This window comes from Perca fluviatilis, chromosome 24, assembly GCF_010015445.1.
Source record: "Perca fluviatilis chromosome 24, GENO_Pfluv_1.0, whole genome shotgun sequence".
In the NCBI taxonomy this organism is placed as follows: Eukaryota; Metazoa; Chordata; class Actinopteri; order Perciformes; family Percidae; genus Perca; species Perca fluviatilis.
The window spans coordinates 10,503,023-10,520,056 of record NC_053135.1 but is presented as its reverse complement, the minus strand read 5'-3'; the positions used below and the strand labels follow the sequence as shown (position 1 = coordinate 10,520,056).

Here is a 17,034-nt window from a genome sequence, read left to right as displayed (position 1 = left end):
TGTGTGTGTGTGTGTCCTCAGCCTCCAGTATATGACACTTGGCCGGTGAAGCATGTATGTTATTGCTTTAGTACAGACAGTCCTAGTCTGTCTGCAGACAGTCTGTCTGTCTGTTATTAGTCATCAGGCTTATAGCTTGCTTCTAATACATAAAGTGTTTTCCTTAACAGATATATTTAAATGCAGCCAGCTCATTCTATGAATTATATATATTCTGTCAGACTAATCAGTTCCACATATGGGTGTAGATGTAATCACTGTGCTGAGCATTAATTTGTCTAGAATAAAGATATGTTTGTCTGTTAAATGACAGAAAGTTGTGAAAAATGTTGATTAGTTTTCCAAAGCCCAAGATGATGTCCTCAAATGTCTATTGTTGTCCCAACCCAAAGATATTCAGTTTACTGTCACAGAGGAGTGAAGAAACTAGAACAATATTCACATTTAAGAAGTTGGAATCGGATGATTTTTATTTTCATAAAAAAATGACTCAAACCGATTTATCAAAATAGTTGGCGATTAATTTAATATCTGGCAACTAATCGATTCATCGTTGCAGCTCTACTAAACTGTTAGCTACATTTAATAGAAAGTTATTTTTCTTGTATATGGTTACTAATATTCTCTCCCATCCCTGAAGGTGGGTGCTTGGCCCGGGTGGTGACGGTGTCTCCTGGTCCATTAATCCGGGTGGAGGGTCAAACGGTGTCCATCAGATGTGATGTTACCGAATATAGCGGACCTAGTGAGCAGGTGAGTGTCTTTCACACCCGGGTGCATCATGTGATCTTTCTGATAGACAGATCACAGGTTTAAAGGATAAGGCTGGTGATTTTTCTATAGTTTATATTTTTTCCTCGGAAACACCAAAAGCAACAATATCTAAGTCTGTCATGTCTGTGGTTCTTACCTCCAAAAAGATATTTATCTTATATTGTATATAAGATATATATATTGTGTGTGTGTGTGTGTGTGTGTGTGATATGTATTTGTGTATGTTGAATTCTTTTAAAAATCATTTCCTAAAACAATTAAAAACAATTAGGCTCTATAGTTTTTAGCAAACAGGATTTGATCATATTGTATGTCTAATTGTCCGTATAGTATTAAGTGTGTGTATACCTGTTATCCTGTGTTTAGGCCCCAGAATTCCCTGCAATTAAAGAGCAGTTTAATTGTCGTCTGCCCATGAGATATAGATAGATAGATAGATAGATAGATAGATAGATAGATAGATAGATAGATAGATCCATTTACCGAGATGAGTTACATGGCAATCATTATTACCCCGCTCTGTCTCTGCAGGATTTCGAGTGGATGATGTCCAAGGAGGCGAACGGGAAGAAGATGAACATAATTTCCTCCTTTGATACCAGGTACTCGGACCCGTCGCTCAGCAAGCGCGTTGCGTCTGGCGACATCTCGGTGGCGCGTCTCAAGGACAACGAGGTGGAGCTGAAGATAGCCGAGGTGAAGTCAACGGACGCCGGTTACTACTGGTGTCAAACGCCGAGCACCGACTCAGTCATCAGTGGCAACTACGAGGCTAAGGTCCAACTCACTGGTATGGGTGATGCAAAAGTGTGTGTGTGTGTGTGTGTGTGTGTGTGTGTGTGTGATTAAGATGCAACTGAGACTCTGTGTCTCATGATCTAAATTCTGTTTCAGAAGCAAACATTTGTGTGTCAGCTATCCCCATGACTTACTAATGCTCTACTGACCATGTAGATATCCTCCCTCACACACACCCTCCCACTGGTTTTAGACAATTACTGGCTTATAATTTGGCTTTCACACAGACGCCATGCACACCCAAACACACTAGTGGTGGGGAGCAGATGTCAGGTGGGAGTACTTGGCTTGTGTCAAATAAGGGCCAGGGAGAGAGAGGTGTGGACAGTGATACACAAGAGGCTGAGAGAAGAATGCAAATATCATAGGACATATAATATAAGCTCCCCACAGTGATGCATGTTAAATTATGTGGTTTCTAGTGTTAAACAGTCTGTTATGAGTGGAAACCTTATTAATAGTTGTTAATAGTTGGTGTAATTTTCCTGATGTGCGCGCCTTTTTAAGAACCTTACAAACTATGGTTATTTAACCATAGAAATTCGAGCCAAGTGCCAAACACGGAGCAAAAATCAGATACAGTAGGATGAATTGTCCACTCTTTTATTAGTTATGCGATTTGAGGAAATATTCCCATGTGAGCCAGACCTTGACATCCACCAAATGTGACATTTACATACTAGCATGTTGCCCTAAGCATACGATTTCATCACCATCCATCAAGTCAGCTGTGAAATGATAACCAAGATATTACATCTTACTGCCTCTACCTGAGTAGAAAATGCTTGCTGACATTAAATCTGATATTATAGCAGCTGCTAAAGACCAGCACAGCAGGGAGGGAGATATAACGATATCATCTGCATACAAAGCATGAATGATAATAAGATTCATCAAAAACACAACCTGTTTTACAAGAATTTAACTGTCAGGACAAGTCATCCATTTACAAGTCAAACGAGTAGGGAGATAATATAGCACCCTGCTACCCCACTACTGATCTGAGAAAAATCAGATACAGCACTTCCTCATCCAACCATGTATCATAAAATACAGGATTTCTTTAATATATACACACTTTTTTCAGGAGACAGCCTTATCTAATCTGCATGGTCTGATAAGCATACCACTACACCAGAGAGCTATCACTTTTCAACTTCCTGGTTTGCAAGTTAACCCATTAAAGTACTCTCATGTTGTATAACAAAGTGGCATAAAAATGTAAAACTAACATTGGTGCAGTTTGTAATTCAAACAACCTATACAAATTTCAATTTCAAACCACAACATATAGGCCTTTTTAGACAGGTTTATTTTACTAAGGCCAGATAATGTAAGCTACCACTGTTGTTTCAGAAGATAATGGAGGGAAAGGTATTTACATTCATACAGGTATATGGTGTATATTGGTGTGTCTGAGGCTTATATACACTTCACCAGTGGATGTAAAACTGTTAAATGGAACAACAGTCTACTGGTTAGGGTCATTGTCACTACAGAATCATTTGAAATGTCTTAAAACAAAGAATTATTACTGCTATAAAGGCCCCCTTTGTCTTATGGCGTTTTTCAATGACATGGTACCTGCTTGCCTCGCCTCGAATCTACTCACCTGTTTTGGCCTGCTACTAGCTAACAGGTACTTTTGTTTTTAGTATCTGCTCCGTCGAGGTTCCAAGTGAGCTGAGGCGATACTAAAAGGTGACCTAAAAACCTGAAGACTATCGATTGGTCTAGGGCTGCAACTAACGATTATTTTCATAGTCGGTTATTCTGTTATTCATTATTTCCTCGATTAATCGATTAGGTAAAATGAAAGAAAATTTCTTGTTGAAAGAAAATGGTGAAAAATGTGGATCCGTGTTTCCCCAAAAGCCCAAGATGACGTCCTCAAATGTCTTGTTTTGTCCACAGCTCAAAGATATTCAGTTTACTGTCCCAGAGGAGAGAAGAAAACTAGAACATATTCACATTTAAGACACTGGAATCAAAGAATTTTTTACTTTCTTCTAAAAAAATGACTCAAACCGACTAATCGATTATCAAAATAGTTGGCGATTAATTTAAAAGTTGACAACTAATCGATTAATCTTTGCAGCTTTAGATAGGTCAGAGAGAATCGTCACTAATCACTGCGTCATCATTGCTAGCGACAACAAACACGCGGAATTTTTAAATAGCTTAGCCAGCGGTGTTTTATTTTTGCTGCCTCCAGCTTCTTTTGAAACAAAATTTGTCCTCTGCACATGCTGAGAATCAAAAACCTTCGATCGTTCTGTGTGTGTGTGTCGCGTTAGGTCACGGCAGTTTCCGCGCTCGACCTCACGCATGAGGCGGTACAAAATCTGCAACAGAAAATGGAGGACGGGGCACCGCGGTTGAGCCGAGCTGGTACTAGCAGTGGGTAAGCGCCATTAGTGAATGGGGTCATAAAATCAAAAAGAGTATTTGTATTCAAATCACATAATATCAAACTCAATTTCCTATATTTCTGAGTTAATCTTAGAGCTCCACTGCAATAGTTGGATCTTGAAACTTAATATTTTAAAATGACGCTACTCCTGCAGGTATTTGACCTTTTGACTAATTATTCACTGACTGCAGACGGAAAGTCCCTCGCTCTGTTAAAGGGTCAGTTTGAAATCCATGTATGTATGTGCTACCGTCCAGAAGCAATCCTTTAGTTACTTCAGAATGGTCGACAGACCTCGCTGTGTACACTTTTGAATTTGGACTATTTTCTGACACAGAAACGGAGAGAAAGAGAAACCCGTGTTCAGCATTTTCCTTTGAATTTAATTGAGTTTTTTTGTTATCAAGTCAGTAATTACACACATATTTTGGCGACTCTATTGGTTCAAAGCCACTGTTAACCCAAATACTCTGCTTTAAAAAAAAAAAATTTTTTTAATGAATCATGAGGGGTTTAAGGATCATTTTTAAGCTGTGAATTTTGCAAATAGTGAGAGATGGAGTAACAAAGAGGGATTGTCTGACAGCAGGTTAGTTGGCTCCATAATGCACCATCATGTTCAGCTGCTCTCTGCTTCCCAGCACGGCTCCCCAGACACCTTGTTAAATTTAGACCTGAATTAACTAGGCAGCGCTGTTTATGCGCGACAGAGATCGTGTCGTGTATATGTAGAGCATATGTATTAGCGAATTAGTGTGTTTCATAGTGTGCGAAGGGGAGAGTGTTTGTGTGTGTGCGAAGGAGACAGTCGTTAACTGAGATGATGAGTTAGATTTGTTACTGGAGGGTCTGTACCAGTCGAGACTTGCGCACACACACACACACACGTTGCTTCCATTGGCCCGCTGAGGCTGTTTGGTTATGTAAGAAACGAGTGAAGTACAGGACGAAGATTTGAAAACTCTTCTCGGGCTAATTTTAATTGATAGAGCAAAACGCAGATTATTCATACTGCCTTGGTTATCTGCCATAGACGCTCGCATCACTCCAGCACAGCAGCAGTGCTGTATACTCTTTAACTTCCACTACAAGTCTTGGTGTCCAGTACTGTCCTGTTATGTCCACACTTCATTAGCTTTGTAGAAAGATGATGCCGCTGTTCTTTGAACCTGCCCGCACATCTCCGATTGGCCAACTGTTTCTGTAACTGGCAGAACCCGCAGTCAATAGAAATCCTTTACAGGGACAGTTGTGTGTCGGTGCCCAGCCCTCACAGCTGGCCCCAATGATGCTTTCGTTTGTCTTCGGAATCTGAGCCACAGTCAGAACCTTCCTTTTTTCCACCTCCTCGGTCAGATCTTTCAAGGCTTTCTTCAGCTTTGGAAGCCAAAAGTGAGGTGGAGCTGCTGTTTTAGGTCAACCCTCAGTTGATGGATAAAGGGGAGTGAAAACAGAGGGATATGGGGGTTCAAAAGGTTACATGACAAAATGCTTCGGAGCATGGATAAAGTGCTGGTCAAGGTTGATGATTTCCTGAAGAATTTCAGCTGATTTCCTGCCAAATCTGACCTGGTGGCTCACACACTCCTGTCCTGCTGTAAAACCACATCAGTCAAAGTTAATTACACAAAGCACAAGTTATCAGTGTGGCGTGGCTCTGTTTAGGAATCTCCCATCCTGTCCATGCAAACAATTAATGACAATCAAACCTGCTGCACCAGTTGCTTATTCTCTTGTTGACTTACATTAGGAGTACCAATGTCTCCAAAATCAATATGCTAATGGTTTATTCATGGGGGAATGGCATCTTCAATAAATAAAGATTATCATGCAATATGAGCATTCTAGGTAAAGGCACTGTTCGATGTATCCAGTGTAAAGTTTTATTTACCATCTAAAGTGGAGATGAACAGTTTTTTTCTTTACTTCTGTACTAAAGATTGGTCTTTCCCACAGGGCGTCAGTGTGCCATGAATGTAATTCCCATAATGCACAGCTTCGTACTCTTCATTCCCAGCCATCTGCCACTTCTTGGATTAATTTGTAACACGACTACAGTTTAGCTTCCAAAAATGATTATTCACCATTAACATCCCATAAGCGTTTTGCGATGAAACTTGAAAGAGTTTAGAGCTAAGGCTACTTTTGAAGTGTTGATTTTGTGTTTATAAGTAGATTATTAAAGTCCAGTATGTAGCATATTTGGACACAACCCTTAACCCTTGCACATAAGTTCCTTTTAATTTGGTAGCATTTTGTGTTTTCATATGCAAAAGATCAAAATAAGTCAGTGGTGATGATAAAACAGAGCCTGTAATTGTGTTAAGCAGTCATCCAGCCCCCATGTCTTCACTGCAGATATGCCATTCATTAAAGTATCTGTCTGTTCCTTCACTCTCCCTGTTGTGAAAAGCATTTGTATTGTTGTTGTTGTTAGTTAGTTAGTCATGCTCCCATCAGTATATCCAGCAGTGACAAGTTCCCCGATCTTTTTTTTTTTTAAATTTTTTTTTTTATTTCCTCTGACATAGTGACTCATCAGCCTTTATTATATGTCGTAACAAAGCAGATGGTAAAAGTCGCCTCTGTTAAAACTTGCTCAAACTCTTGAATGCCACATTTAGCAGCTGGACGTTTTCATTGTCAGAGCAAAGCAAGGCCAGACTGTGTGAGTTTACCTAGGCAGGCAAGTCACTAACCTTTATGAAAACTCCTCTGGCTGTGTTTCATATACACACAATCAGAAATTCACAGCCTTATCTACAGTTTTTTTTTTTTTTTTTTAAACTCTCCTACAGCTAGAGACCTTGTCAAGAGTCGTAGAGCGAGTCTGACTTCAACTTAAATGTGGCATAATGAGTCATCATTATTTATGATTCTGTCACACCCCCTGATAAATACCTGCATTTAATGGTTTCATATTGAATCTTTGACCTATATTTGGGGTAAAATTATGTATTTTTAATTTTTTTTTAACATTGTAACTCCCTTTTTGAAGTTATTTTAGTTTTTACATATGCACTTCCACTTTACCATGTCTGTTTTCAATCAGACATCCCTCTCAGGCTGATTTCCTACACGTAAACAAAGTTTTCCCCTGCTCGACATCACAGTGCCGGGGATGGGCTGTGAAGAAGGCAGAACAAAGCATTTGGTACCTTGATTATGTCGTCACGTCATTGCTTTTTGTTTTTCGCTGACTTTTCCCCGGAAAAAAATAAGCAGTTTTGTTGCAGTCGAAAATTGGTTTAAACATATCATTGCAGTAAACAAGAGCTTCTTACACACAGCTCAGAATATGCCTCCAGTAATAGACAATGAAGAAAAATGGGGAGGAAATGCAAATATGCTGCTAATTTTATCACCACGCTCTGTAAGAGTAAAGGCAAAGAAGAATAAAAAAGTGATAACCAAGAAAATATATAAAAAAAAAAACTATTTTTAATGGTGTGTGTGTGTGTGTGTGGTTACAGTGTTGTTATTGCATTCCTAAAAAGATCATTTTGTCTCTTTCCCCGTCAGTCATCCTCAACACCCTCAAGGTCTCCCCCCTGACCCCGCCCCCCGTCGTCCCAGAAGGAAGTGACCTCACGCTCTCCTGCAACGTCACCCGGGAGCTCAGCCACCCCACCTACCTCTCCGTCACCTGGTCGGTGAAGAGGGGAGCGACATCGGAGGAAATTTTGACATTTGGCCCTCAGGGAGACGTGGTCACAGGGGCCAAGTACACCCGGCGCTACGCCGACGGAGGCATCCGATTGGTTCCCGGGAAGAACGGATTTTTCGAACTGGTGATTTCCAAAGTGACGACGTCTGACGAAGGGACTTATGAATGCAACGGAACTGAATGGACGTATGAAAATGGAGGGAAGTGGATAAAAATCGTGGAGAGCACTAAAGAGATGGGAACTGTGTCTGTAACTCCTACAGGTAAGAACAGGAGCTACAGTACAAGTAGTATCGCAGAATCACTATCTATTAGAGTAGCTGCAGTAAATGAGGTAACATTTGCAGTACAACATGAGTTCAGTCGGTCTCTGCTCTGTGACCTTTTATGATTTTACTAAGCAGAGTTGAACTGTGGACTTGTGGTTCAATAAAGCCGATCGCTGCAGTGTTTACACTGGGGATTTAACATGGAGGACGGTGCCACAAAGTGGTGTACCTGTATTGGGTTTCTTCTCCTCATTTGGCATTCTTAAAAAGTCACTGCTGCTGTGGCCGGGTTGGTTCAGTGGGTAGAACAGGTGCACGTGTACTGAGAGGTTTATGCCTCGACGCAGAGGTCCAGGGTTTGAATCTGACCTGTGACGATTTCCTGGATGTCTTCCCCCTCTCTCCCCTGTCTCACCTAGCTGTCCTTTCAAAATTAAAGGCGGAAAAGCCCAAAAAAATGTCTTTAAAAATAAAAAGTCACTGCTGCTGTCGGCAACTAACAGTAGTTGTAAGAAAACTCCTGCAGCGGATCCTCTGTGTGTTAGTTGGTGTGTGATATGTTAGGTTGTTTACATGTTTGAAGTATGTCAGTATGTTATAGACCACTAGAGAGGGATTAAACTAATGTCAGGCTGGATTCTGTGACTTTCAGATTGGTCATTGGCATGATTAGAAAACCGCTTTGGAATTGAGGCTACATTAGCCTGATTCTTTTTGCAGTCCATCCTGAGTCCAGCCATGTCATAGGAGTGCAGCGCTAAAGCAGACGTGAAGCATGAAACATGCCCCAAATAGACTTTGTCTTTGACGGGTGTTTCTGCCAGTCTCGTTCAGCCATGTTGGTCGGTACTTTGTTGCCCAGCCTTAGCTCCGTGTGTGGGTCCTCTAGCCTCGTGAGACCGTCCTGATCTCGTGTGCTCCAGTTTTCTACTCTCAAATCAGTCCGGCATCTTGAGATGGAGAACATTTGGAGCCGTTCGCCAAACGACCGACCAATCAGCGTTTGGTTTAGGGCCAGGTTTAGGTGTGACGCAACGAGAAGCGACTGTTGAGTCTAAACAACATGGCGGCTTCCACTGATGTGATGAGCGTAGCTATCGTGCAACTTTTATCCAAATTAGAAAGTATTCCTTCATTGAAAGAAGAGCAAAAAAACGGCACTGGAGGCTTTTCTCGGAGGAAAAGATGTTTTTGCTCTTCTCCCGACTGGTTTCTGACTGGTTGAGTTGGCCCGTCTATCACCAACATAGGTGGTGATAGACAGATGGTTTATCCAATCAGCTAACCAGTATTTTCGCCCCTTACCAAAAGTTCTCTAACGGAAAGTTCCCAGATGGATATGCCGAGCAAATGCGAAGCAATCCATCTGGCGGAGCCAGGTTATGTGTCCTCATCCCTGTGACAAAACGTGGACTTTGGTAACTTAAAAAGAGAGCAGGTGGTAAATCCAGGCTTCAAAAATTACTTTTTAAAACCCTAGGCATGTCTACATCACAGGTTTTCCAATTTTTGGGGGCGTGGCGAGAAAGACGTGAGGCCTAATTAGTTTAAAACAAATTTTCGGAGTCAGAACTCAGTCAAATGTGAACACACAGACATGAGCTAATTCAGTATACTTTTATTGGTGCCAATTTTCAGACCCCATGGGTCACAGAGGCTACATCTAAGTGATCCTGTGCAACATAAACTTGGCATTAAGGGGTTCCCTTCACATCCTTAACAGTGTGCCTGAAGTAGTTGTGCTGTAGTAATAAGATGTTGTAGATAAGTACTCTAAAGGGAGCAATAGATAATCCTCAAATCTCCATCTTGGTTCTTGATTAAAAAAAAAAGGTTCCTGCACTCTGTCTTTCACAGTTTCTTGTGCTACTGTGTTGGATGTGATACTGGGAGAAAATAAAGGATGAGGAGAGAGAGGGGGAGGGAGGGACGTGGGAGAGTGTCCTCTCTCTGTTGTGTGGCTGTCTATATTTTAATGGCATCCTCTCTCTCTCTCTTCTCATCCTGTGAGACTTTTTCTTCTCTCTGCCTCGCTCTGTCCCAGGAGCCTCGTGACCCTCACGGTCTGTCTTATTCTGTACGCACAGAGAGGCCCCTACACTCACACACTCATTCATTGTGGTTACTGTGGTCACCATATCTTATATCTTTCTAGGCTACCATATCCTCTTTTATGTGCTGGAAAACACCCAGTGGTTTGTAATGAAACCAGAGATGAGCGACACACACACACACACACACACACACACACACACACACACACCCACACCCCCAGGTCTCGGTGTCAGGTCTTGGTCTTAGGTCCATTGTGTGCCAGTCAGTTCATATTGACTTACTGACTTGAGTAAAGAGGATGAGAAAAGTCAAACAGAGTGGGCTTTGTGTCTTTTGTCCTTTTCCAGACACCATACAGAGTCTCTTACCTACATACTGCTGCCTAGGTTGTTACTGGAGACCGATCCAACTGTTGAAGATGCCCCGAAAAGACAGAATTTTAATTTACTGGTCTTTTTTTAATAAAAAGTTCTTCTTCAGCGTCACTGCTGTGAAGTACACCTGTGCGTTCCTCTAAATCTCTGGCATTTATATATTACACTTTGTCTTTTTTTAAGATCCTTTCCTCTCATCTTGTCCTGTTTTGCCTCTGATATCCATCAGAATGGATGGCGTCGATGTTAAAATGTGTACCTTAGGGCTGCATTTTAGAATTATTTTCTAAATTCATTATCAGAATTTAAATAGTATTTTTGATTAACTCTTTGACCCTGATTTGATGTGCACCCTTTGACTTACAAAGTACCGCTACGTGATTGGTCTTCTGTGAAGTCCAGTGTCTGCAGAATAATTAATGAATGAATGAATAATAAGTCAGGATTATTTTAAATTGTAGGACTTATTAAAACCCAAAGCACTATTTGTTAATCCTTAATCTTGTTTGCAGTGTGTTGACATAAGGATGAAGTGCCTGATGCTGTCTCTGTCTCCGTCCTCTCAAGGCCAGTCCCTCAGTGTGAAGGCTTGGTCCTCCTCTCCCTCCTCCACGCCTCTGCTGCTCTCCCCCGGCGAGAAGCTGACCCTCGTCTGCTCCGTCTCCGCCGACAACCTGCCCGCCCTCGCCCTGGAAGTCACCTGGCTGGCCGACGGCCGCGAAATCGTCACCATGGAGCTGAGCGGGGTGGTGATCTCAAACACGTCCTCGGGCGGCGCGCAAGGAAAGCGCGGGGAGGCGACCCTGGAGCGGACGGGAGTCGGAGAATACAGGCTGGGGGTGAGGGGGGTGAGCGGGGACGACGGAGGGGTGTACACCTGCCGCATCCGAGCCTTCATCGAGAAAGGAGGGAGGAGCTCGGGAGGAGGAGGGAGGTGGCACATGGCCGCCGAGAAAACCTCCAGCCCTGTAACCGTAAAGGTGGCGCAGATCAGTGAGTGGAAAACCCTTTTTCTTGTGGTTTGTGTTTCACTTTAAAATGATAATAGAAAATGAAAACACATCATTGTGTTGTGACCTTATAATGAAATACAGTAATGTCATGAATTCTCACTTAAAATCTTGTCCCTATTAATTAAATAATGTCTTTTAATTTTGACTTTTATAATCTACCTTATTAGTATGAAGTCAAGTTATGAATGAACAGATTGAATCCGGTGTGAGTGGAGTGTTTTGGAAATGGTCTCCTTAGATTGTAATATTGTTGACATCATGTTCTTGTTACTAATAATGAAGGCCATATAAACGTTTCTTGTGTGGTCCATAATATTTAAATTTTTTTCTTCAATATGTATTTGCGCTAGTACTGGAGAGACTTGTCGTGTTCTTTAACTTTAAGTTTTGTAATTTCCTGGCATTAGAGTTGCTGTCCATTTGTTAGCAGCCTTTATCGAAAGACGTGTGTGTATGTTTGTATTCGGGGACAGCTCAGCGGAGAACTGAAAGAAAATGAGGGAAAAGTAGATGTAAAGGACCACGTGCATGTTGCTGCTGTATGATTTCATGAGTTGTGGATGTGTAAGAGTGCTGCGGTGCCACAGAGGAATCTGGAGTGTCAAGGGGAAGCTCTTTAATCCCCTAGTCAGCCTGTCGACTCCTGCTGCGAGGACGATTGATTAGTAATGCCTGTCCTACACTCTGCTGTGTGTGTGTGTGTGTGTGTGTGTGTGTGTGTGTGTGTGTGTGTGTGTGTGTGTGTGTGTGTGTGTGTGTGTGTGTGTGTGTGTGTGTGTGTGTGTGTGTGTGTGTGTGTGTGTGTGTGTGTGTGTGTGTGTGTGTGTGTGTGTCTGATCCTGCCTCTAAAGAGCAGTGGTGTCAAATGCAGTCGACACAGCAATCAATTACTGACATGGCGGGTGGTCTGTCTCCCTCTTTCACTGCGTTTTTGAATTTTACATCATGTTGGGAGATGTAGTTGGATGTGTTGGATATGCAGTTAGATATGGAATTGGTTTCTTTCTTTCCTCCTAAATAAACATAATGATAAATATTATTTTTATTGTTCATTCACACCTTTGTTTGTCTCTATGATTAAGAAGGATGTTCCAGTCAGGCCTGTAGGAACAATCCCAGTAACTGATTAAATGGGATTTTAACCGGCTGAACCGTTAACAGGGTGTAGGGTTTGGGACACAACTTTCTTCCATGCGGTACGCACTATGCACTGAATAATTCCTGTTGAATTCTAATTAAGTCTACGTCTTAGCACATAAAGGTGCGAGCGTTCCATCTAGAAAGCTATGGCAGCGGGAAAGGTTGTTGTCTGTTAGCTCGGACGTGCTAGTTGGGTTAGCCGCTGGATGTATAGATCATATGATGAATCGGCAGCTTGAGGCTACATCTCTACACTACGACGTTTTGGTTTAAAAAAAACGAATATCTTTTTGCTACATTTACGACTCGCGTCCGAACTACTCTGGCGTTTCCGAGCCCCTACAACTGAGACATCGGAAACACCGCTGCCCCCGTTTGGGTTTGAAAACTCTGGGGTTGCTTTGTAGTCTGGACGGGCACAAACGGAGACCTTTGGAAACGATGCACCTCAGTCAGTCTTACCTGTTAGCTAGGCTGCTACTACTACTATTTGTACATACCTTTTCAGTAACCGGTCAACCTTGTCGTCGGCTGAAGCAAGTAAATCCCAAAAATTACTTTTTGCCATTGTTTTTTTTTCCTCCAAAGTATTTTCTGTATTTTCAAATTATACATCCGTGATTTTCAACCGCAGAGTCAGGCAATCTGCTTCTGTTTTACACCGGCACGCGCATGCTCAGTGTATGTGAATGGTCATGTGATATGTGTTGTCAGACATGTTAATATGGACGGAGGTTAGTTCTGCTACTGGAGCTCAAACTCTTGGGTGGACTGACGACGGAGATCTTATTTTTTTTTTTTTTTTATTTATCAAAACACGCTTAAAATGAAATTGTAGCAGTGTAGATTCCGAGGTCATCAAGATCTATCGTTTGGAAGCGAGATGGTTTCTCATTAAGTTACAGTCCCAGTGGACCTTTTTAAAGAGCGGTTAAGTGGACAGAAACCGTGTCTGCGGAAACAAAGAATCGAAATAACATTTTCAAATAAAGGTTTCCATTTTTTTTTTTTTTGCCGCTGTTCACACCTCACCCATTTGAGCTTTGACAGAAAGTAGCACTGTTGTGATGTCGACGGAGAGACGGGCAGATTGAAAGGAGTGCTCTGACTGATCGGAAAGCCAAGCTGCTGTTATGTCATAGCATTTGGATTTCTGACAAATTCCCAGTGAAATAAAAATGGACTTTAATGAATAAATAAACACTTGTTACATAATCGCTCTCAGTGCAGCTACAGTACTATGTTTAATGCTTTTGGGAATTCCCAGGAAGTTTTTTTGGCATATTGACTTTCTAAAAGTTTAGCATGAGCTTATTTTAGGGAAGTGTTTTTTTGTGGTACTGTATGTAGAGAATAAAAGACTTTGTATTGACATTTATGGAGTCCAGTTTGCTTTGATACTTCTTGGCATTAATATAGTCCGTTCACTTCCAAAACACCTCATTACTTTATTCCCTCTAAAGAGTTTAGAATGGATGGGTGCCACATGATACGGACGTCAAATAGAAATTAGACAAAATATATAAAATATATAAACTTGTCACTTACCCATAAATCCCTGAACATTCTGATTTTAGATCATTCAAATCCTGCCATATTCTCCCCTCTTTCATTCAATAATTTGTGTAATAATCGTTCAGGAAATTGGATCTGAGGCAAATTAGGAAATGCTTCTTTTGATGGGGACCAATTTCATTTTCATTTCCCTCTAGACTTTTTATTTTTGTCAAGATGGAAATTCCAATAAATATTCCTTTTTTATTTAAATTTGTTTTTATTATAGATAATAAAACATGTTGCAGTGTTGAATTATTTCCATTTTTTTGGGAGGGTCAATAACAGTATTTTTGAAATAGATTTAAATGTCATTGGTCCTTTTGTCCTAGGTAATGGTGTCTTGTAAGCCCGTGCGGGCTGGGCATCTTTTATTGTATGCATGACACAATAATAAAAAAAACTAATTCATTAATTCAGAGCAGGAACACTTGACAGCTATTTGATGACTGGCAGACTGTTATCACTTCCTTATATCTCTTTACTGTGTTTTTGTGGCTTTGCTGTCACTTCCTCTCCGACCTGTTTTGTACGTTGTTTTTTTTTTAGCTGACTTCCCTACTCTGTAGTCAACAACTTCCTCAGTTTATTTAAAAGTTTTTTTTAAACACAGAAATGGCATGAATCTGACTTTAGGTTCAAGGTTACTTTTATTTGTCATTTTACAACACAGAGTTACACAATTAAATGCAAGTTGTAGCCCCTTCATGCTCCACACACACAGGACAAATACACATTAAATAAAACAACATATACATTTACTTATATAAACTGTACATATATACTTATACACAGAAAGTATGTACAGTATGTGCAATGGCATTGCAATACGAGTATTCTAAATGTAAGTGCAAGAAGGTTTATAGTGGGAATTAAGGTATTGCAAAAGGTAGTGGTATGGTAATGTGTAACAAAAAGTTAGTTAAGGTTAATCGGTGGAGTGCAGCAAGAGCATGTGCTTTTTACTTTTTTTTTTTTTTCTCAGCAATGATCGAGCTGAAGTTGTGGGCTGACTGTGTTCACCAATGTATTTTAATTTTAATAATAGAGTTCCTTGTTTTCTCAACTCTCTTAACCTAACGTGATGCTGCAACTTTAAAGTTGCCAGTAAAATTGGAAAACGTTTTCTTCTTTTATTAACATTCAGCAACTATACCATACATAGGACTCTTGGGAAGTGTAGTTCTTGTATTACACACCCACAGTAAAGATGTTCTGCAGAACTGATACCAGTTTTATTCCATTTAATTAACCAGGGTAGTTTCAGAATGACAAAACATGAGAGGCGTCCTATCGACAGGTTTTTCAATAATGGACTGTACAGGACATCTACGTTGGCAAATAATTAGCAAAACAATAACCCTAACCCATCCATTGGCTGACTTATTTTTAACCTAAATGACTAATTCTCGGTGGACAGTACAGAGTGTTTTCTGGTTGTAGTGCTGTTAAGAATCCTCCTTCCTGTACTGTATGTCAACTGGAGCCTTTAGTTAAAATAACAAACATCTTGTACCATCTTGATACAAAGACGTGTCCAAAAGCCTTAAGGATCCATGTTACATTTAGATAAATCAACTAGGCTTTATAAAGACACACACACACACACCACACACACACACACACACACACACACACAGTTAGTTAGCGTGAGGGCACAGCTGAAATATCAATGAGCTTGATCTAGAACATTTTGTCAATCTCTGCCGTGTGTGTGTGTGTGTGTGTGTGTGTGTGTGTGTGTGTGTGTGTTCATGGATGACAGTGTGCAGATGTTAACTGCTTACTTACTTATGTGTGTGTCTGGCATTTTGCAAGCGTGTGAGATTGAAACTACGTAACTAAAACTAGGCTTTCTCCAGAGACTAAATGCTTCACACACATACATGCTTCAAACACTGTCTTTGTGTGTGTGTGTGTGTGTGTGTGTGTGTGTGTGTGTGTGTGTGTGTGTGTGTGTGTGTGTGTGTGTGTGTGTGTGTGTGTGTGTGTGTGTGTGTGTGTGTGTGTGTGTGTGTGTGTGTGTGTGTGTGTGTGTGTGTGTGTGTGCGCGCGCGCTGGGGGTATGAGGCTGATCTCACTGGTGGAACTCCTACATTTTAGCCTGGGGGTTTACATTCCTTCAAACTGCGTATGCCTATACACACACACACACACACACACCATGAGAACAAAATTTCTAATTGACTACAGCTCATATATTTCATCCTCATCCCTCTTGAGTGTGAGCTTTAACTTTGCGTGTCTAAGTGTGTGTGTTGTCAACCAGTCAGTTCCTATTCTGTTGATGTGTGGCCTTGAGGTTGCCCACTCTTCCCACAATGCAAGCAAAGCCTACCAGGAAGCACAAAAACAGTTTGAGAACTTGTTTAGTAGCTCCCCACGGCAGGAAAACACACACACACACACACACACACACACACACACACACACACACACACACACACACACACACACACACACACACACACAGTTAAGGAGGGTGTACGTGCAGTTGTATCAGCTGGAACTGTTGTCAATAAAGGCACTTCACTCAAAGGCCTGCTTGTATTTCATGTCAACTCATATTTCTTATTTTTCATTGCTTATCAGAATATTTATGGAAAAAAAAAAAAAAAAAATATATATATATATATATATATATATATATATATATATATATATATATATATATATATATATATATATATATATATATATAAATATATATATATAAATAAATAAATAAATTCTGTATAGATATAGTCTGGCCAGACCTTCCTCCACAGCGCTGCGAAGGAGGGTCTGGCTAGTCTACACAGTATCGCGGGATGGGAGAAAAACGTGCTCTGGTTTATTGGTATTTCTTTAAACCAATCACAATCGTCTGCCGCTGCATAAATAGCCTCGGGAAGGAACTTGTTTTGGTGGAAGATGTGTACGTTCAAAAGTAGTTTTAGTCGTGCAACAGAAAACTCCGATTGGACAGATAGTCAGG

General features: G+C 40.9%; 1 protein-coding gene across 1 annotated transcript in view; it reads left to right on the top strand.

The window, feature by feature from the left end:
- si:ch211-132g1.7 (prostaglandin F2 receptor negative regulator) overlaps positions 1-17,034 on the top strand; it is a 60,764-nt gene that overhangs the window by 5,029 nt on the left and 38,701 nt on the right. Inside the window, exons 2-5 of the mRNA XM_039792688.1 lie at positions 641-753; positions 1,306-1,564; positions 7,508-7,915; positions 10,918-11,343. Of these exons, the coding sequence (XP_039648622.1) occupies positions 641-753; positions 1,306-1,564; positions 7,508-7,915; positions 10,918-11,343 (1,206 nt within the window). The remainder of the gene's footprint in view (positions 1-640; positions 754-1,305; positions 1,565-7,507; positions 7,916-10,917; positions 11,344-17,034) is intronic.